The sequence below is a fragment of the Phocoena phocoena genome, chromosome 20, assembly GCF_963924675.1.
Source record: "Phocoena phocoena chromosome 20, mPhoPho1.1, whole genome shotgun sequence".
Taxonomy (NCBI): Eukaryota; Metazoa; Chordata; class Mammalia; order Artiodactyla; family Phocoenidae; genus Phocoena; species Phocoena phocoena.
The window spans coordinates 14,863,775-14,884,946 of NC_089238.1; the positions used below are offsets into that span (position 1 = coordinate 14,863,775).

Genomic DNA, 21,172 nt, shown 5'->3' on the forward strand with positions numbered 1-21,172 from the left:
GGCCTCCTCTGGGCTCCAGGAAGGAACTGATGTCTCTTAGTTTCTTAACCATTTTCTACCTTTTTCCTTCTCTAAGAATCCAGAAGAGGAGGGGAAAAGAGCTGCTGGGCATCAAAAGTCATGGCGGAGGTAAGTTGTATTTGCAATTTTCTTCTGGAAAGGGCTTCTCTGTTTTCAGGACACTATCCTATTTCAGGATTCTAGCCAAGAGATTTACAGTAGTGATTTGGAGAAAGGGGAAGAGATGGTTTCCTCCTAAACTAGCCAGGAACCTAAACCTGGGCTGTCTGCCTTGCATACATTGTCTTATCTGATCTGGATTTTCCATTTCCCTGGATTTTGTTCAGTGCTATAACAGTCTTGACAGGATGTGCCTCCGTGATTTGGCAGGGAAGTTGAAGAACAGAATAAGTTTAGTTAAGTCTCACTAATTTCTTTGTTGTCCCCTCCAGAGTCACATGCAGTAGCCTATTTTCTTCCAGATTGCTAACAGCCTGGAATGCCTGCCTGCCCCCTTCAGATTTAGATATCCCCCCCTCCAAATAGAAATAACCTAATCGCTCTCTTTCTAACGATTAAAGTTATATAGGATTTTTGCAAAAATTTCAAAATTTGAGTAAGTTATTAAAGTTTATGGCCCATGGTCCCACCACCTAGAGGTTAATCACTATTAATGTTTTTAAATTATTTTGTCTGCACGTATGTGTGGGTATGTAATTTTGTTTACAGAATGGGATCATATTACTAATAGAAGCAACTAACTTATTGGGTGTTTACTTTGAGCCACTTGTAGTTTGAAGTTCTTGATATGTGTTATCTTGTTGAATCCACATAACAACCCAATGAATCAGTTATGACTGTTTTTCATTAATTCAGTGATGCATTTTTCCCCCACATTTTAACTTCTCTGAAATCAGGATGGGTTTTTCAATTCCCTGTAAGTTATAGTTTCATTGATTGCATTTTTTTTCTTTCGTGGTATATAAAGTAATGGTGGCATCTCAGATTTTATGAAATATATTATTATTCTAAGTTGACAAATGAGAAAATAGATTTTGTTAAGTCACTTGGTCCAAAATTACAGTTAATAAATGGTACAGTTGGGATTTCTAAATTGCCTACTGATTTCTTTTGCCCATTTGTCAGTTTATATGTTAAGCATATTTTCTCTTTGTCATTTACAGGTTGTTTTAGAAATATTTTTTCACGGTTAATGTATCTTTTGTGTGTTTTTAAGATTCAGAGTTTTCAAAAAATGTTCTCTTTATGTCATGCCAGAAGGTCTTCTCTACAAAAATAGAAAGTCACTCATTTTTCTAAAGTACTTTTGTCTGAACAATTTAATCCTTAAGGTATCTGGTTTGAGATATAACTAGAGAATGTTGGCTGTAAAATTCCTAGTTGATTTTAAAGAATGGCATGGTATTTGTAGTATGTGAGATTTGGAGTTTTTTTTCCTGGATGTGTCTGAGTGTAGGTCTTCCTTTATTAATTCTGTCCACTTGCTTTTCAAGGATTCTTTTCACTAAAGACTAAAGAAATATTCTTTCTTTTCTGGATGAATCTGTTTCTTCCTTTCTCTTTGACTTTTCTGAATCCTGTGAGAACTTATTGAGTTTGTCTTCCAATTTCCATTCTGGCCAAACCCTTCCTAAAATTCTCAGAAGAGGACCACATTCTCCCCATCAATTCTCAGCATATTTGGGTGAGGAAGAAAGTCTAGCTCCCCTTTGCCCTTCAACCTTCGACTGTCCATTTCTCCCTCTGTTTCCTCCTTTCCTCAGAGTGATCATTGTCCTTTCACTGTATTAATAAGAGGCTCTGCACTGCATAAAAGCGTAGAGTCTTACCCAATATCCACCATTTATTAGCTCTCAGACCATGGCTTCCTCATAACTTCTTCTGTATAATGTAGTCTACAGGGTTTGGGGAATATGCTGGTAATGGAAATTTACCTGAATGTGCACTTACACCAGCAACAGGGAGGTCCCCAGCTCCTACTTCCTGATCTCCCCAACATTCAGTGCGGCGACAGATCCCTTTGCATCTGTCCCTTTCCTGCTCCTTTTTGGTCTCATGCCCTGTGACCTCACTCCACTGTCTGTGTGCCAGATGAGACTTTTGTGGAAGTGGGTGATACGTTGATTTAATCGTACTCCCTGGCTCTAGGTTATTCCTCCAAAAGAAAATAGTCCAGTTATGTCACTTCCTTTATTCAGTGAATCCCTGCTACTTTCAGGATAAAGCTCTAGCTCTTTCACATTCATTGTTTATTTACTAAAAAGCACATTCTATATTTACTAGAGCACCAATCCTAGTATTGGAGTAAAGTGGTGAGTAAGGATGGTATGTTGAGTCCTGGCGGAGGTGACCGTCACCCAAGACCTTTCTGTTCTGATCCCTTTGGACTTCTTCAGCATCGCTTCTATCTACTCCTTGCCCAGAATCCCTCACCAGTTACCCCAGTGAACTGTCTGCTCCTCAGACACACAGGATTCAATTAGTCTCCCTCTCTACCTCCAACTTACCACGTTCACTCTGCTTGGAATGCTGCTTGGTCTGTTTTTGTTTGCTGGAGTTCTGTTCCTTTTCAGGGCCCCAGTTAATCTTCTACATGTTACAGGAAATTCTCCACATACCCCTCAACCTAAGTAAGTCACTGTACCTCGTTTCCCATAGGAAGTTTCTTCTACTTGTAATCGGAGCTCATGTATCCTGCTTAAAATCCCTGACCTGTGAGGGAATTCCCTGGTGGTCCAGTGGTTAGGACTCCACACTTTCACTGCCCAGGGCGCGGGTTCAATCCCTGCTCGGGGAACTAAGATCCCGCAAGCCACGTGGCACGGCAAAAAAAAAAAAAAAAATCTGACCTGTGAGAACCTCTAAAGGTCTCGTGAGCTGATACTTGTTTTCAGTCTCATTGCTCTGCTCCCTCTCTGACTTGACTTTAGCCTTTGTCAGAATGCCCAGTGCTATCTCTGGCCTCCATGGCACAAGAAGAACAAGGGGGGCGCTTATCCCTCACCACCACTTTCTCAGGGTTCTGTGAAGCCTACTTCACTTACCTGATTATGCTTGCTGCCTCTGAGTGACTGCATTCCCCTGTGTTGCATCTGTTCTTATCACACTGTATTGTAACTCTTTGTTTAAAAACTGCTTTTGTTAAATATTGAATAGTAAAAAATGTTTATGGTGTGGTGAATGAGTGAACACCCATATTTAAGAAGTAAAGCATTAAGCATTGTTAAAAACCCCACGTGAACTGTGAATCGTCCCAATCCAGTTCCCTTTTCTGCCCTTCAGAGGTAACTCTTATTCTGAATTTTATGTTTCTCTTTCCCTTGCTTTTCTTTACAGTTTTAATCATATGTGTTTATTGTCATTTTAAAATTTGATATAAATAAAATCAAACTGTTTGGAATCTTCTGCAACTTCATTACTTGTCTCTCAACGTATATTCATGAGGTTCATTCCCATTGTGAATTTATCCTACTGTATAGCCATCCACTGTATAAATATATTTTTTTTTCTTTCATATTTCAGTCATTATTCCTGTGAACATCCTTGAATTTGTCTCTTGGTATCATGCACAAGAATTTCTCTAGTTATATAACTGGAAGTGGAATTGTTGGGTCATAGGGTATGTGCATCTTTAATCTCACTAGACATTGCCCAGTTGTTCTCGTGTTTATACCCAGTAATAAATCCTGTTACTTCATATCCTCACCAAATACTTGGCACTGTCAGACTTCAATTTTTACCCATTGGGTAGGCGTGAATTGCTATGTTATTCTGAATTTAAATGTGCGTATCTTGGTTTTAAATGAGGTTGAGCCCCCTCTCATGCGTTCTCTTCTCTGAAGTACCATTTCATCTCATTTTCTAATTTTTCTATTGAGTTTTATATTTCCAGTTTTTTGTTCCATTTAATACTTTGTAAGCATTCCTTAAATATTGTGGATTGTCAGTCATATGTGCTGTACATGCTTTCTCTCATTTTTTGTCTTGACTTCTAACCTTTAGATAGTAGAAATTCTCAATTTTAATGCCATCAAATTTAACACTGTTTTCCTTTACTAATTTATGTATGTCTTGTTTAAGAAATCTCTTTTCTCCTAAGAGTAAAGATATTTTCCCATAATGTTTTCTATAAATGGTTTTGTTTTGCCTTTTGTGTTTAAGCTTTTAATTCACTTGGGGTTGATTTTTACCATGGTGTATGGCAAGGGTCCAATTTTACTTCTTCCATTTGGATAACTAACATCCCAGCATCATTTATGGAAAAGGCCATTGCAAAGGTTTAGGCAAACTGCACAGCCTAAGGGAATAAACCCTGTAAGACTGCCTGCTCTCACTTCAGACACCAGCTGCAAGTTTGAAGGCCCCAGGGCCACCCTCACTTGAGACCAGCTGGCTATAAATTTAGAAATTCTCACAACCACCCTCAGGTTCGACAGTTTATTAGAAAGACCCACAGAACTCACTGAAAGCTATTAATTCATGGTCACATTTATTACAGGGAAGGGATACATTAAAATTAGCCAAGGGATCACTATATTGTACACCTGTAACATATAATATTGTACATCAACTATACTTCGATTAAAAAAAAACTTGCAGTCTTACTGGACAGATAGAACAACAACAGCAACAAAATTAGCCAAGGGACAAGATGCGTAGGATAGAATCTGGGAGGGTTCCAAACTTGAAGTTTACTTTCCCAATATTGACATGTGACAACATGCAGGGAAGCTCACCTGAGCTCAGTGCCTAGAGTTTTTATTGAGGCTTCATTGCATAGGCAAGATTGAATCATTTTCACGTGGTCAAATGTAATCTCCAGCATCTCCCTTCCCTACTTGCTTGGAAGTCAAGCTGCTATCACATAACCCAAAGCCCCAAGGTTCTGATTACATGGTTGGTCTTTCTGGCATGGCCAGCCCCTACCCTGCATTGTTTCGTTAGCATAAACTAACATATGTGGTCTTGGGGGCCCACCATAAATAATAAAGACACTCCTGTCACTTGGGGAATTCCAAGTGTTTAGAGGTTGTCCTATTAGCTAGACAAAGGCAAGAATCTCTCTTTGGAGGCCAAATTTCTTACTCCACAATCATCCTTTCCTCTCTGTACTTCAGTGGCAACTCTGTCATAAATTAAGTTCATATATATATATATATCTCAACATATGTGCTTTGGTCTATTCTGTCCTTTCTAATCCACTGGTCTGTTTGTTTTTCCCAGCTGGCCTATTTGTCTATCCCTCCATCAAAACCACATTGTCTTAATTAAGACAGCTTGGTAATAATATTTGATATTTGGTAAGTCATGTTCCTCTACCATCATAGTCTTGTCCTCGAAGAGTGACTTAGCTGTTTCTGGCCTTTGGATTCTCCATATAAATTTTCGAGTTGGCTGATCAAGTTACGTAGAGATCCAGTTGGGATATCAATTCGTACAACATTGAATCTTTGATCGTTTTGTGGAATGTTGACATTTTTACAGTATTGAGTTTTCCTCTCTATGTGGTATAACTCTGCTGATTTCAGTCTTGTATAATGGTTTCCAATAAAGTTTTTTAATTGGAGTCTTACACATCTTTTGTTAATTTTATTCCTAGGTATTTTAATATTTTGTGTTTTTTGTGAATGGCATTAATTTTTAGACTAATTTTCTCATTGTTTCTTGTATACAGACATGAAATTGATTTTTAGATAATGATTTTATATCCATCCAACTTGCTGAACTCTCATTTATTGTAATATCTTGTAGGTTCTTTTGGATTTGGGGTCATCTAACCTAGATAATCATATCATTGATGAATAAGGACACTTTTTGTGTGTAAATAATTGTGTTATCTGTAAATATTGATGTTTTCCTTTTTTCAGTCTTTATTTGGTGCTAATTCTTGTCTTATCACACTGGCTCCATCTCCCAGGACAGTATTGACTGGTGAGAATGTGGGCACATTTTCTTAGTCCCAGTTTTAGAGAGGATTCCTTTGATGTTTCACTTCTATTTATGATGCTTTCTCTTGGATTTTTGGGTTTTTTCAAGATGTCCTTTATCAGGTTAGAGACATTACTTTTTATTCCTAATTTGCTCTGAATTTTTAATCACGAATGAATATTGAATTCTTTGAAACACCTTTCTACATCTCTTGAGGTGATCTTATGTATCTTCTCTTTTAATTTGCTAACGTGCTTAGTAACTTTAATTGATTTCTAAAATCATTTATACTATGTTATACCAGGAGAAACCTAACTTGGCCATGATGTATTATGATTCTTTTTCATATCGCTGAATTCAGTTTGCTAATAATTTATTTAGAATTTTTACATCTGGGCTTCCCTGGTGGTGCAGTGGTTGAGAGTCTGCCTGCCGATGCAGGGGACACAGGTTCGTGCCCCGGTCCAGGACGATCCCACATGCCGCAGAGCGGCTGTGCCCATGAGCCATGGCCGCTGAGCCTGTGCGTCCAGAGCCTGTGCTCCACAACGGGAGAGGCCGCAACAGTGAGAGGCCCGCGTACCACAGAAAAAAAAAAGAAATTTTACATCTGTAGCATGTGTAAGCTTGGCCTATAATTTCCATTTTTCATAAAATCTTTATGCAAGTTATGTTGTCAAGGTTACTCTAGTCCAAGAGTCAGCAAACTGTGGCCCTGGCCTGTAAGCCAAGAATGTTTTCTACATTTTTAAATGGTTAGAAAAAGAATTAAAGGAAGAATAATATTTTATGACATATGAAAATGGTATAATTTAGATTTCAGTGTCCATAAATAAGGCTTTATTGGAACATAGCCGCACTCATTCATTCATGTAATGTCTACGGCTACTTCCATGCCCCTGTGAGAGTAGAGTAGTTACAAGAGACAGTAATGACCCACAGACTTTAAAATATTTACTTGGGCTTCCCTGGTGGCACACTGGTTAAGAATCTGCCTGCCAATGCAGGGGACATGGGTTTGAGCCCTGGTCCGGGAGGATCCCACATGCTGCGGAGCAACTAAGCCTGCGCACCACAATCCTGTGCTCTAGAGCCCGCGAGCCACAACTACTGAAGCCCGCACGCCTAGAGCCCGTGCTCCGCAACAAGAGAAGCCACCACAATGAGAAGCCTGCGCGCAGCAACAAAGAACCAATGCAGCAAAAATAAATGAATAAGTAAAAATTTAAACATAAAATATTTACTTTCTGTCCATTTATAGAAAAAGTTTGCTGACTTCTGGTCTAGCCTCATAAAATATGTCATAGTGTTCCCTTCTCTTCTTTTTTCTTTTTCCCTTGGTAGGATGGGGGGAGGATTTGAGTGCAGTGTTAATCATAATCTTCACTTCACGGCACATTGTTATTGGTCTGGGCAAGGTTGTTCACTTGTTCTGATTATTTATTTCTCTTCCATTCCATTTCCCACCACCACCCCCATAGGCAATCCTATTAAGGTGCGTCTTTTTATTAGTATGTATTCATGAAAAATGTTTCTATCTTGTCTTAAAGTCCAGTGTGGTCAGTTTTTCTGAATCTTCCAGATATGATTGAGATGATTATTATTTGAGTTGGGTGCATTTTTCTGTGTGTGGCCAATAAATCAAGCTCACTAGTTTTATTATTTAAATGTTCTCTATTTTTACTGACTTTTTATCTGTGTTATCAGTTATTTTGAGAGGTATGTTAAATCTCCCATAATGATGAGGGTTTATCTGTCATAATTCTGTTCCTTTTTGTTTTGTGTGTATGTACTGTATATATTTATTATTTGTTAGGTGTGTACACGTTATCTACTAGCCTTTTACTTCCAGTCTTTCTGGATGTTTATGTTTTGGATGTGTCTCTTATAAACAGCATATAACTGGGCTTTGGTTTTTGACCAACTGTATCTTTTAATGAGAGCATTTAGTCTATACAGTGGTTGTAATTACTGACATAATTGAAAGTATCTTTGTTGACTTAGTTTGTGCTTTTTATTCTACCCTTTCTGTATTTTATTATCTCGTTCCCTTTTCCCTTCTGTGAGTTTGAAAGTTATAAACTATGTTTGTTTATTTATTGGTTACCTTAGACATTTTAACATACTTTTCTTACCAGTGTCTGAAACTAAAGAACATCTTTATGCTCTTGCTGAATAGTATAAGGAACTAGATATTCCAGCTGATCAAGCAACTTATATTGTAGTCAGGTATTTTTCTTTCATTGTTTTTTTTTTAGTCCATAAGACATTTTTATTATTTTGTATATTGAATGTTAGCTTAGTTTATCCACGTTTTTGCCATTTTAAAGAACGGCACCATTCACCATTCTTATATCTCAAACCCTCTATCTGGGAACACTTTCCTTTAGTTGGAAGTACATACATTAATGAATTTCTGTTCTTTTGGCTTTTTGAAAATCCTTTTATTTGTCCTCCCTTGTGAGAGAGAATTTTTATTCTGTCATCTCTGATTTACATTGTTGCTGTTGAGTAGACATCTGTCAATCAGACTGTTATTCTTTTGTAGACAATCTGTCTTTAATATCAAATTACTTTTAACATAGTCTGTTTTTAATGCTCTGCAGTTTTGATATAATTGCCTGGATTTCTTTTTATTTATTGTTTGAGACTCTTGGCTTCTGAATAATGCTTTCTTTTGCCAGTTGTGAAAATTTCTTAGCCATTATGTCTTCAATTACTACCTTTTTCAGTCCTTTCTCCTTTTTTCTTCTAGAACTCTAGTTAGATATCTGTTAAACCTTCTTACTTTATCTTCTTAACCTCTTATACTTTCCCCCATTGTCTTTGATAGCATTCTGCATAATTTCTTTTTAAATATTTCAGCCCAGTAATTTTTCTCTTCAGAGATATTTATTCCAGCCATTGTATGATTTAATTTTAGGCATTGTGTTTTTTATTCTAGAAGTTTTAAATTTTTTTCTTTTAAATCTACCTGTTATTTTCGTGGAGTTTTGTTTCTTAATACCTTACCCCCTTTTTAAAATCATATACCTGCGTTATCTGCATAATATGTAAATTTTTGCAGGTGTGATATTTCCGTCCAACATTTTATTATGGAAAATTTCAAATATAATGAAAGTTGAAACAGTTGATTTTCCTGCCTCTTGGATCATGGAATTATGCCTCTTTGCATGTTTCTTTTTATTTAGGTGAAATTCACATTACATACAATTAATCATTTTAAAGTGTACAGTTCAGTGGCATTTAGTTCATTCACAGTGTTGTGTTGTTTTATTATTTTTGACTCTTTGGTCATTTTCCTTGGAATTCTACCCATGGATTCTTGAGGTCTGGATGAAGGTTGTTCCTCTAGGACACATCTGGGCTTGCTTCTTCCAGGAGCACCGCCAAACCAGAACCACATTAAAGTAGATTCATAGATGGTAGGGTTTTTAGATTCACTTTAGTAATAGGAATGTGAGCTGAGACCTGTGTGAGGGCTAATTTGTGGTTACAGTTCCTCAGGGGAGAATATTTTCCTTCCACCAGCAGCCAGAGTTCAAGTCAGGCAGTTTTCCTTGTAGCCCCTGAGAATGGGAGTGCTGCTTCTACTTTTTCCTTACTCTGAGGGCCTGGTCCTAGAGGTCCCAGGTCTTTGCAGTGCAGAGCCAATACATTATGGACAGTTGGATTCCCTGGAATTCAGGGAAAGCAAAGGTTTGTTTTTCTCCTTCAAGTCAAGAAAGAGAAAGAGACTCTGTGCGTGTGTGTGTACGCACTGGGTTGCCAAAAGCAGGAAGATAGGAACAGAGGAGGAGAGAGGAAAATTCATTTTCAGTCCTTTGGGAACTCTGAGGTCAGTCTGGTGACTCAGGGCTGCTCTAGCTTCTTCTTCCTTTGCCTTTTTAAGCTTGCTTTTCTCTTAGATGAGCCCAGGATATAAATGATCTGGTTTTGCAACCCTAAAAGCCATTGTTTATATGAACTGATGTTTTTTCTCTCCTTCATTGAAAGCATTTTTTATTCTGGAAGATTTCAACAGTGGATTTCTTTTTCCTGAAACTGCCTGCCTCCCTGAGCCTTTCCAAGGGACTTGTTCCCCACTTCTTCCTATTCCAATGAGTGATGCTACCAAAGGCTGCTGTCCCATAAGTGTCTCTCTGTTCTCCAACAAATGTTTAGCTATTTATTCAGAAAACCCCTTAGCATTTGATAAGTGCTTATCCTTCCACCAGGAGTACTGATGGAATGGGAAAATCAACCCTTGCTGAAAATTTTGTACCTCCCTTGTTCGAGCTGTGCTTTGATGAAGTGGAGGTGAGTCATTAAGTGAGATTCCATGTTGCAAAGTTGGGTTTTCCAGGTAAACAAGAAGGTAATTGACACTGATTTGTTGCATTCTCAGTATTTGCCCGTGTCTTTATCTTTGAGATTTTTTTTGACTGGGAATATGATAGATTCAGTATATGAAGTTTTGTGATATTCCAAGGAGTCCGTGGGTCCATTTTGAACTTGTGTGGTGTATACTCATCTTGGGTCACATCAATGTGAGTCTGGATCTTACTTCATCAGTCCTGGTAGTTCTGGACCAAGGAGAGTATAGTTAGGGACAACTTATTGTAACAGGAACAGTTTAACCAGATGCATAAATTATTGAGAAGTAACGACTCTTGTAACCGCAAGAGAACTTGTTTAAGCTAGTGCTGCAAAATAAGAACATTGAATACATAAGATGGGGCATCATACAGCCAATGAAAATTATGTCTATATAGTGACATGGAAAACAGCTAGAATTGAATATGAGCCTGAGTTTTTAAGAAATTAAATCACATAAGTTATATCCAAATCCTATGTTCAGAGAGAGAGATTTTTAAAGATATCTGTGAATTCTTCAGACTTTTTTTTTTTTTTTTTGCTGTTTGCGTGGCTTGTGGGATCTTAGTTCCCCTATTAGAGATTGAACCCAGGCCCTTGGCAGTGAGAGCGCTGAGTCCTAACCACTGGACCGCCAGGGAATTCCTGAATTCTTCAGACTTCTAAACAGATTTTTAAAATGAGAGAATGGAAGGAGATGGTCACAGTGTTATGTGCTGAACATAGCATGTGCTATGTACATGTACGTACAGCTTCATTTAATTGGAAGACACCAATTATCTGAACTCTATCCACCCAGGCCTGGGAATAAACAATGGAAGAGGATAATGCCGAGAGGTTATATCTGTAGTAGCAAGCATGTTTAAGAATGATTTGTACAACACAAGGAATGTAACTAATATTTTATAATAACTATAAATGGAATATAACTTTTAAAAATTGTGAATCACTGTTATATACGTGAAACATATAATATGTACATCAACTGTATTTCAATTAAAAAAAAAAAGAATGATGTGTGCACCAAGAACGTGTGCTGTGATCATCCTTGTTTCCACACTGACCTATCCATGTTTTCTTTCTTTTTTTTTTCCCTAATAGAAGTATAATCAGTTTATTGATACAATGTTGTGTTAGTTTCAGGTGTACAGCAAAGTGATTCAGTTATACATATATTTTTTTCAGATTCTTTTCCCTTATAGGTTATTATAAAATATTGAATGTAGTTTTCTGTTCTATACAGTAGGTACTTATTATCTATTTTATAAAGCGTAGTGTATATATGTTAATCCCAAACTCCTAATTTATCTCTCCCCCACCCACATTTCCCCTTTGGTAACCATAAGTTTGTATTCTATATCTCTGGGTCTATTTCTGTTTTGTATATAAGTTCATTTGTATCTTTTTAAAAATCGATTTATTTTTATAAATTTATTTATTTTATTTTTGGCTGTGTTGGGTCTTTCTTGCTGCGTGTGGGCTTTTTCTACTTGCGGCGAGCGGGGGCTACTCTGTTGCAGTGTGCGGGCTTCTCATTGTGGTGGCTTCTCTTGTTGCAGAGCATGGGTTCTAGGCGTGCAGGCTTCAGTAGTTGCAGTATGTGGGCTCAGTAGTTGTGGCTCACAGGCTCTAGAGTGCAGGCTCAGTAGTTGTAGTGCACAGGCTTAGTTGCTCCACGGCATGTGGGATCGAACCCATGTCCCCTGCATTGGCAGGTGGATTCTTAACCACTGTGCCACCAGGGAAGCCTGTATCCTTTTTTTTTAGATTCCACATATAAGCAGTATCATATGATATTTGTCTTTCTCTGTCTGGCTTACTTCACTTAGTATGATAATCTCTAGGTCCATCCATGTTGCTACAAATGGCATTATTTCATTCCTTTTTTATGGCTGAGTAATATTCCATTGTATAAATGTACCACATCATTTTTATCCATTTATCTGTAGATGGACATTTAGGTTGCTTCCATGTCTTGGTTATTGTCAGTAGTGCTGCAGTGAACACTGGGGTTTATGTATATTTTCGAATTATGGTTGTCTCTGGATATATGCCCAGGAGGGGCTTGCAGGATCATATGGTAGCTCTGTTTTTAGTTTTTAAAGGAAACTCCATGCTGTTTTCCATAGTGGCTGTATCAATTTACATTCCCACCAACAGTGTAGGAGGGTTCCCTTTTCTCCACACCCTATCCAGCATTTATTCTTTGTAGACTTTTTTTTTTTTTTTCCTGTACGCGGGCCTCTCACTGTTGTGGCCTCTCCCATTGCGGAACACAGGCTCCGGACATGCAGGCTCAGCGGCCATGGCTCACGGGCCTAGCCGCTCCACGGCATGTGGGATCTTCCCGGACCGGGCCACGAACCTGTGTCCCCTGCATCGGCAGGCGGACTCTCAACCACTGCTCTACCAGGGAAGCCCTCTTTGTAGACTTTTTGATGATGGCCATTGTGACCGGTGTGAGGTGATCCCTCATTGTAGTTTTGATTTGCATTTTTCTAATAATTAGCAATGTTGAGCATCTTTTCATGTACCTTTTGGCCAGCTGTATGTCTTCTTTGGAGAAATGTCTATTTAGGTCTTCTGTCCATTTTTGGATTGGGTTGTTTGTTTTTGATATTGAGCTGTTGACTTACTCATGTTGAAAGGTCCAGCACATCCTGTTTTCCCAACAGTGTTCCCCTATTGAATTGCTTTTTCAAAATTTCTTTTATTTTATTGTAAAGATTTTGCACGTTAATTTCTGTGTATTTTTATCTGTGGTTTCAGGACTTGAAGTTCAAAGATGTGGCCATTTACTTCACTCAAAAGGAGTGGGAGTGCTTGCACTCTGCTCAAAAAGATTTGTACCGAGATGTGATGTTGGAGAATTATAATACCCTGATCTCACTGGGTAAGTTTACCTGCCCTCCAGAATTTGGAATTGGCCTTCTGGAATTTTTATGTTTATTGTTATAAATTTCTTGTGAGTGCCTCCCAAGTGCTTGACTGAATTAATGATTCTTGCTTACCAAAGAACGCTTTTTGTGCCTGTGAAGTTAGAAATTGGCTGCTCCATCAGACTTTATCTTCTTCATCCTTTCCTCTGACCCTTAATTTACTTACTCCTCTTTCCTGACAATCATGGACTGATTTTAATTCTGAGACACTCACAACATAACTTGGTCCTTTTTTTCTTTCTTGAACAGGATTTTCTGATTCTAAGCCAGATGTGATCTCCTTATTGGAGCAGGGGAAGGAACCTTGGATGGTTAACAGCAAGGAGACAAAAGAATGGTGCCCAGGTGAGTAATGGTTACTCATATGGGAAAGGCCATGGCAGGTGGTCACCCACCTGGCCTGTGAGAAGGCAGGCAGCACTTATGAGATGTTGGTAGGAAAGCTCCCTGAAAAGCCTGAGATCTGGAGAAGTAAGGATGTTTCAGCATGAGCCCCCAAATTTTCATTCCACTTACCACTTTCATGCTACCCTTGCTCTTATTCCTTCTGATTTCAAGAAGGAAGTGCCTTCCTCTTTCCCACGAGACAACAGTTTACCCTGCGCTTTGGGTCCAGTTTTGTCCTGACTTAAAAATAGCTCTGTTGAGATATAATTGGCATATCATAAAATTCATTCATTTAAAGATACAGTTCAGTGGCTTTTAGTATATTCAGAGTTTTGCAACCATGACAACAATCTAATTTTAAAACATTTTCCTTTACCCCAAAATGAAATCCCATACCCATTAGTGGTCACTCCCCACACCCAGCCCTACGCAACGACTAATCTGCTTTCTGCTATAGAGCTGGCCGTTCTAGACATTTCATATTAATGAAATCGCACAGTACATAGTCTTTGTGACTGGCTTCTTACAATTAGCAGAATATTTGTTTTCAAGGTTCATACATGCTGTAGCATATACTACTACTTCATTTCTTTATATTGCCAAATAGTATTCCGTGTTGTGACTATAGCACATTTTGTTTATCCATTCATCAAATGATGGACATTTGGATGGTTTTCCACTTTTAGGCTACTATGAATAATGCTTCACTTTTCCTAGTTTGTTAAATGTGTTTATCATGAAAGGGTTTTAGAATACTTTTGTTAACTGCTTTTTCTACATATATTGAGATATGTGGGCTGTATCCTTTGTTCTATTAATATGGTATATTGCATTGATACATTTTTGGGTATTAAACCAACTTTGCATTGCCCAGGTAAATCACACTTGGTCATGATGTATTACCTTTCTATTTGTTGATGGATTTAGTTTGGTTTTATTTGTTGAGGATTTTTGTGTCTATATTAAGTAAGGGATATTGATCTATAGTTTTCTTGTGATGCCTTTTTCTGGTTTTGATATCAGGGTAGTAGTGGCCTGAGAATTCATTGGAAGGTATTCCCTCCTCTTCTGTTTTTTTGAAGTGTTTGTGAGGAATTTGTATTTGAAGTGTTTGTGAATGATTTGTATTAAGTTTTCTTTAAGTGTTTAGTAGAATTCAGCAGTGAAGCCATCTGGTCCTGGGTTTTTCTTTGTGGGAAGGTTTTTTATTATTATTATTTATTTTTTTATTTTTTTGGCTGTGTTGGGTCTTCGTTGCTGTGCACAGGCCCCCTCTAGTTGTGGCCAGCAGGGGCCACCCCTCTCTGGGGTGTGCTGGCTTCTCCTTGCGGTGGCCTCTCCCGTTGCGGAGCATGGGCTCTAGGCACACGGGCTGGGAAGATTTTTAAATTACTGTTCAATCTCTTTGTAGGCCTATTCACATGTTCTCTTTCCTCTTGAGTTAGTTTTGGTAGTTGTCTTTCTAGGAATTTGTCCATTTCATCTAAGTGATCTAATTTGTTGCATATAGTTGTTCATAGTATTCCCTAGAAATTCTTTTAATTTCTGTAATGTTGGTAGTAATATCCCCACCTTCATTCCTGGTATTATTATGAATCTTCTTTTTTCCTTGGTCATTCTAGCTGAAGTTTGTCAGTTTGTTGTTTTCAAAGAACCAACTTATAGTTATGTTGATTTTCTCTATTTTTTTTCATTTTATTTATCTTCTCTCTTTATTTTCTTCCTTCAGGTATCTTTGGGTTTAGTTTGGTCTTCTTTTTCTAGTTCCGTAGGTGTATAAGTTAGATTATGGATTTGAGCTCTTTTGTGGTTTTAATATAGGCAATTTAAGCTGTACATTTCCCTTTAAGACCTGTTTTAACCATACCCCATGAGTTTCGGTATGTTGAGTTTTCATTTCATTCATACTGGAAAGTATTTTCTAATTTCTTTTGTAATTTCTTGTTTCATTGTTTTTTTAAGAGTATGTTGTTTCCTGTTTCCTTGTTGATCTGGCAAGTCGACCTATCTATTATTGAAAATAGAGCATTAAAGTCTTCAATTTGTTGAATTGCCACTTTTTCCCTTTAATTCTGTAGGTTTTTGCTTCCATGTATTTTCGGGCTCTATTATTAGGTGCATATATACTTATAACTGTTACATAATTTCCTGATGGATTGACCTTCTTATCATTATATAGTAATTATAAAATTATAAAATTGTCATTGTAAAATGGTCAATTATAGAATTTCCTTTGTCTCTAGTTATAATTTTTGTCTTAAAGTCTGTTTTGTCTGATAATAGTAGTTATTGAAGCTCACTTTTTTAATTGAAGTATAGTTGATTTACAATGTTGTGTTAATTTCTACTGTACAGCAAAGTGATTCAGTTATACATATATATACATATTCTTTTTCATATTCTTTCCATTATGGTTTATCACAGGATATTGAATATAGTTCCCTGTGCTGTACAATAGGACCTTGTTGTTTATCCATTCTCTGTATAAGTTTGCATCTGCTAATCCCAAACTCCCAATCCATCCCTCCCCACACCCCCCCACTTTGGCAGCCACAAGTCTGTTCTCTATGTCTGTGAGTCTTTTTCATATATAAGTTCATTTGTGTCATATTTTAGATTCCACATATAAGTGATACATATGATACATGTCTTTCTCTTTCTGACTTACTTCATTGAGTATGATAATGTCTAGGTCCATCCATGTTGCTACAACAACATGGATGGACATTATTTCATTCTTTTTTTATGGCTGAGTAGTAGTCCATTGTATATGTACCACATCTTCTTTACCCATTCTTCTGTCAATGGACATTTAGGTTGCTTCCATGTCTTGGCTATTGTAAATAGTGCTGCAGTGAACATTAGGGTGCATGTATCTTTTCAAAGTATTGTTTTCTCCAGATATATGCCCAGGAGATGATGGTCTTTTTGATGATGGCCATTCTGACCAGGATGGGGTGGTACCTCATTGTAGTTTTGATTTGCATTTCTCTAATAATTAACAGTGTTGAACATCTTTTCATGTACTTGTTGGCCATCTGTATGATCTATTTAGGTCTTCTGCCTATTTTTTGATTAGGCTGTTATTGAGTAGGATTACATAGATTTTTATTGTTGTGTAAAACTGTCAATATTCTAGGACACTGGTGTAGGCACATGAACAGATTTGCTCTAATGGCACAGGCTTGCTTCTGTGTTAACTGCCATATGCATCAGAAGTGATGTAGGGAGAGCATTTTGAAGCTGGGCAGGAATCAGAGACAGGAGGACACCTCTATCACCTGTTAAATAATTAGAAGCATGGAGTGATAGGTGAATCTCAAGTCACTCTCCTAATCTCATTATCTTTAGCTTATTTCTCTTTATTTCCATTTGAATACGCTTAATCTACTGATTAGTTTATTTAACATTAATTGAACTGTATGCTGGGGTTGGTTATATCATGGAGCATACAATAAGTATTATGTCAGTTCTAGGCCACTTAGGGAGAAATTATACCAGTAGATAAACTGATGAACAAATATGTAATTCCAGAACTGAGAAAAAGATCGAGGGCAAAGAACAGGATGCATGACAGAAAATTAAGATATTTAGAATGAGAGAAACTGGCCATGGAGAGATCCTGGAACACAAAACATTCATGGAAGATGAAACATTTCCTGAAAGGGTCTAAGATGAGAAAGTAATTGGCATGATATGGGAGTCAAATGGATGCCAGTATAGTGAGCTCATGGTGAGTCAAGGTGAGAGCACCTCAAAATGAAGGTGAATAGGGAAGCAGGGACCAGATACTCTAGAATTTTGCAGGTCTGGTAGGGAATTTTGTATATTTTTTGAAGTGCAGTGGGAAAGGCACTGTATTTAAACATTGAGTGCCACACTTTGAGTTGCCTCAATCAGTGAGGGAGATTAAAAAAAAAAAAATACGAATGGCCGTTCATTCACCAGTCATTGAGTATTTACTCTATATAGGTACAGTGAAGGGTGAGCAGACAATACAGAAATAAACAAGTTAAAATATAATCTGTTGAATTTAGAGGTGAAGTATACTAATGTCTGCAAGATGGATTGATGGATGGAGGGGCAGATAGATGTGTGAAAACGCAAGTAGAGCCAAATGTTTATTGTAGAATCCAGCTAGTGGGAATATGTGGGTTCCCTGTCTGATTCTTTTCATTCTTCTTTATGTTTGAAAGTTTTCATAATAATGTTGGAGAAATAGATTAAATGGCATGTGTACTGCAGAAAAATGCAGTAAGTAGAGGGATGAGCATCCTGTTTTGTAAAGTGTGGTCTCTTGGGGAATCCCCAGGTGGCCCAGTGGTTAGGACTCGGTGCTTTCATTGCCATGGCCCGGGTTCAATCCCTGGTTGGGGAACTGAGATGCCATGGGGCATGGCCAAAAAAAAAAAAATAGTGGTCTCTTAAGTCGGCGTTTGCATAGAGGTCAGAATGAAGTAATTGAATGAGCCATATTGATATCTAAGGGAAGATATTTGCAGGCAGAGATTCTGAAGGAGAGGTGTGCTTGGCAAGTTTGAACATCCAGTTGGTCAGGGAGCTGGAACAGAGTCAGCTGAGGGGAGGAGATAGCCAGTGTGGTTAGAATGAGGTAGTGCAGGACAAGTTCAGAGGCCCTGTAGATCACAGGAGGATTTTGACTTTTACTCTGCATGAGAGGGAAATACAGTGGAGAATTTTGAGCAGAAGAATGACGTGATCTAGCTTATTTTAAGAAGAACAGTACAGCCACTGTGTTGGGTGTGGAATATAAGGAGGAAGTAGGGAGATACTCCAGGATAGTGTTTTGTTAATCTTGATGAGGGATGGCTTTGGACAACGTGATCGCCACTAGAGATACTAGTAGAAGTAGTCAAAACCTGGATATATTTGAGGCTAGAGATGAGAGGATTTGCTGTTAGATAATGTCCTACTCCTTTAGATTCTCATTTAGTTGGTTGGGTCCTGGACATTATATTTTTAACAGTTCCCCAGTTGATTCTGATTCTTAACAGAGGCAAAGAATCACCTCCTTCACAAGCTCCCCTCATTTTCTCTGTTCTTATTCCCCCCAACCCTTTTTTCAAGTTGCAATGCAGTGTTAAGAGTTTACATTATTCACTATTTTTAGTTTGTCATTTCTACCTTAGAACTTTCCTTTCTCCTGCAACATGAAAATACCCACTATTTTCTTTGTTATCTTACAGATTGGGAGTCTAGAAGAGAAACCAAGATGCTAAAGGAGGACAGTTATGAAGTTCAATCATTGCAACCAGAGATAACAAAAAGACTTACAAACTCTACCCTTGAGTACACTAGGGTCAGAAGTAACAGAGAAATCAGATGCCACTTGGATAGGCTACAGGAAGGACATTTCAGACAAGCCACAATAACCTCTGAAGAAAGATCCACTTCCATTCAGCGCACAGATCGTAGAACACCTCAGACAACTCATACTGGAGCAAAATCCTGTGAATCCAAGGAATGTAAGACTTTGAGGTACCAATCACACCATAGTCAACATGAAAGAAGTCATAATAAGGAAAAAGACTCTAAATGTGGAGAATGTGGGAAAGCCTTTAATAGTAGGTCAGACTTCATTAAGCATCAGAGAATTCATGACAGCAAAAAAAGTGATGAAAATAAGAAATGTGCCTTTATTCGTGACGCTCAGATTACTAAATCTCAGAGTGTTAATACTGCCGAGAAACCTCATAAATGTAAGGAATGTGGGAAAGCCTTTCATTCTAACTCGCAACTTAGTAAACATCAAAGGATTCATATAGATGAGAAACCCTATAAGTGTACAGAGTGTGGAAAGCCATTTCCATCTACCTCACAACTTAATTTACATCAGAGAATTCATACTGATGAGAAATACTATGAATGTAAGGAGTGTGGGAAAGCCTTTACCCGTCCCTCACACCTTATTCGACATCAGAGAATCCATACTGGTGAGAAACCCTATAAGTGTAAGGAATGTGGGAAAGCTTTTCGTTATGACACACAACTTAGTCTTCATCAGATAATTCATACTGGTGAAAGACGCTATGAATGTAAGGAATGTGGGAAGGTCTATAGTTGTGCCTCACAACTGAATCTACATCAAAGAATTCATACAGGTGAGAAACCTCATAAATGTAAGGAATGTGGGAAAGCTTTTATCTCTGATTCACATCTTGTCCGACATCAGAGTGTTCATACTGGTGAGAAACCATATAAATGTAAGCAATGTGGGAAGTCTTTTCGTCGTGGCTCAGAACTTACCAGACATCAGAGAGCTCACACGGGTGAGAAACCTTATAAATGTCGGGAATGTGAAATGGCCTTTACTTGTAGCACAGAACTTATCCGACATCAAAAAGTTCACACTGGTGAGAGACCCCATAAATGTAAGGAATGTGGGAAGGCTTTTATTCGAAGGTCAGAACTTACTCATCACAAGAGGAGTCATAGTGGTGAAAAACCCTATGAGTGTAAGGAATGTGGGAAGGCCTTTGGTCGTGGCTCAGAACTTAGTCGACACCAGAAGATTCATACTGGTGAGAAGCCCTATGAATGTAAGGAATGTGGGAAAGCCTTTATTCGTGGCTCACACCTTAGTCAACATCAAAGAATTCATACAGGACAGAGGAGTGAATGAAGACATGTGGGAAGCTTGGAATTTAATTGACACCTGGAAATTCATACTAGTAAAACATAAAACCCCCTGTAATTGTAAGGAATATGGGAAAGCATTTAAGGATAATAACTTAATATCAGAGTTCATACTGTGGACGTGAGGGAGTCCAGAATTTGGTATTTGTTACTGATAAAAAACCTTATAAATGTTATGAATTGAGAGGGGTGTATTTCTGTTTCAGAATTTATTAGACATCAATCAATTGGTGAAAAAGTGAAAAACTCCATGAATATAAAGAAAGTGAAAAGGCTTATTAGGAAAGCAGTGTTAGAGACATTAATCATTCTAACTTTTCTCAACATCAAGGGTCAGTTAGCCCTTATGGGAAATCAGAAGTCATAATATAAATATTTATATGGAGCACCAATTTGCTTTAGCTAACTAATTATTCATCTGATAATTCATACTAGAGGAAGGCTACATTGTTAAAAATGCAGCAGATTCTTCCATTCCGTTCAACTCTTGTTAAATGTTTGCAAGCTCTGAACTGAATCAGAGTGGGAAAGGATTTAACCAATATTTAGTGTTTACTTGGCTTCACCATTATTACTCATTTCTTATAGGGCTAATGACTTAACCAAATTCTCTCATTTATGAGAGAACCATATTTCTTAGTAGCATTTTGTACATTGTATCCCTTAGAATAGTGTCTGGTTCATATTGAAAGTGTGTTAAATAAGAGGGGCTTTATTCTTTTTTTTTTTTTTTTTGTGGTATGCGGGCCTCTCACTGTTGTGGCCTCTCTCGTTGTGGAGCAACAGGCTCCGGACGCACAGGCTCAGCGGCCATGGCTCACGGGTGTAGCTGCTCCACGGCATGTGGGATCTTCCTGGACCAGGGCACAAACCCGTGTCCCCTG

The 21,172-nt window shown here is 38.0% G+C and overlaps 1 protein-coding gene across 1 annotated transcript; it reads left to right on the forward strand.

Annotated features, from left to right (window-relative positions):
- The first annotated feature begins 10,179 nt into the window (after positions 1-10,179).
- On the forward strand, positions 10,180-20,274 carry LOC136140261 (zinc finger protein 568-like). Its single transcript, XM_065898338.1, has 4 exons — positions 10,180-10,248; positions 13,075-13,198; positions 13,494-13,589; positions 18,839-20,274. The coding sequence occupies exons 1-4, from the start codon at positions 10,180-10,182 to the stop codon at positions 20,272-20,274; spliced, it is 1,725 nt and encodes a 574-aa protein (XP_065754410.1).
- The last annotated feature ends 898 nt before the right edge of the window (positions 20,275-21,172 follow it).

Bases quoted from the DNA above. Each gene is read 5' to 3' on its own strand.
- LOC136140261 (XM_065898338.1), top strand. From the start codon at position 10,180: ATGGGAAAATCAACCCTTGCTGAAAATTTTGTACCTCCCTTGTTCGAG. The intron at 10,249-13,074 runs GTGAGTCATTAA...CTGTGGTTTCAG, and splicing joins TGTGCTTTGATGAAGTGGAG to GACTTGAAGTTCAAAGATGT. The intron at 13,199-13,493 runs GTAAGTTTACCT...TTTCTTGAACAG, and splicing joins TAATACCCTGATCTCACTGG to GATTTTCTGATTCTAAGCCA.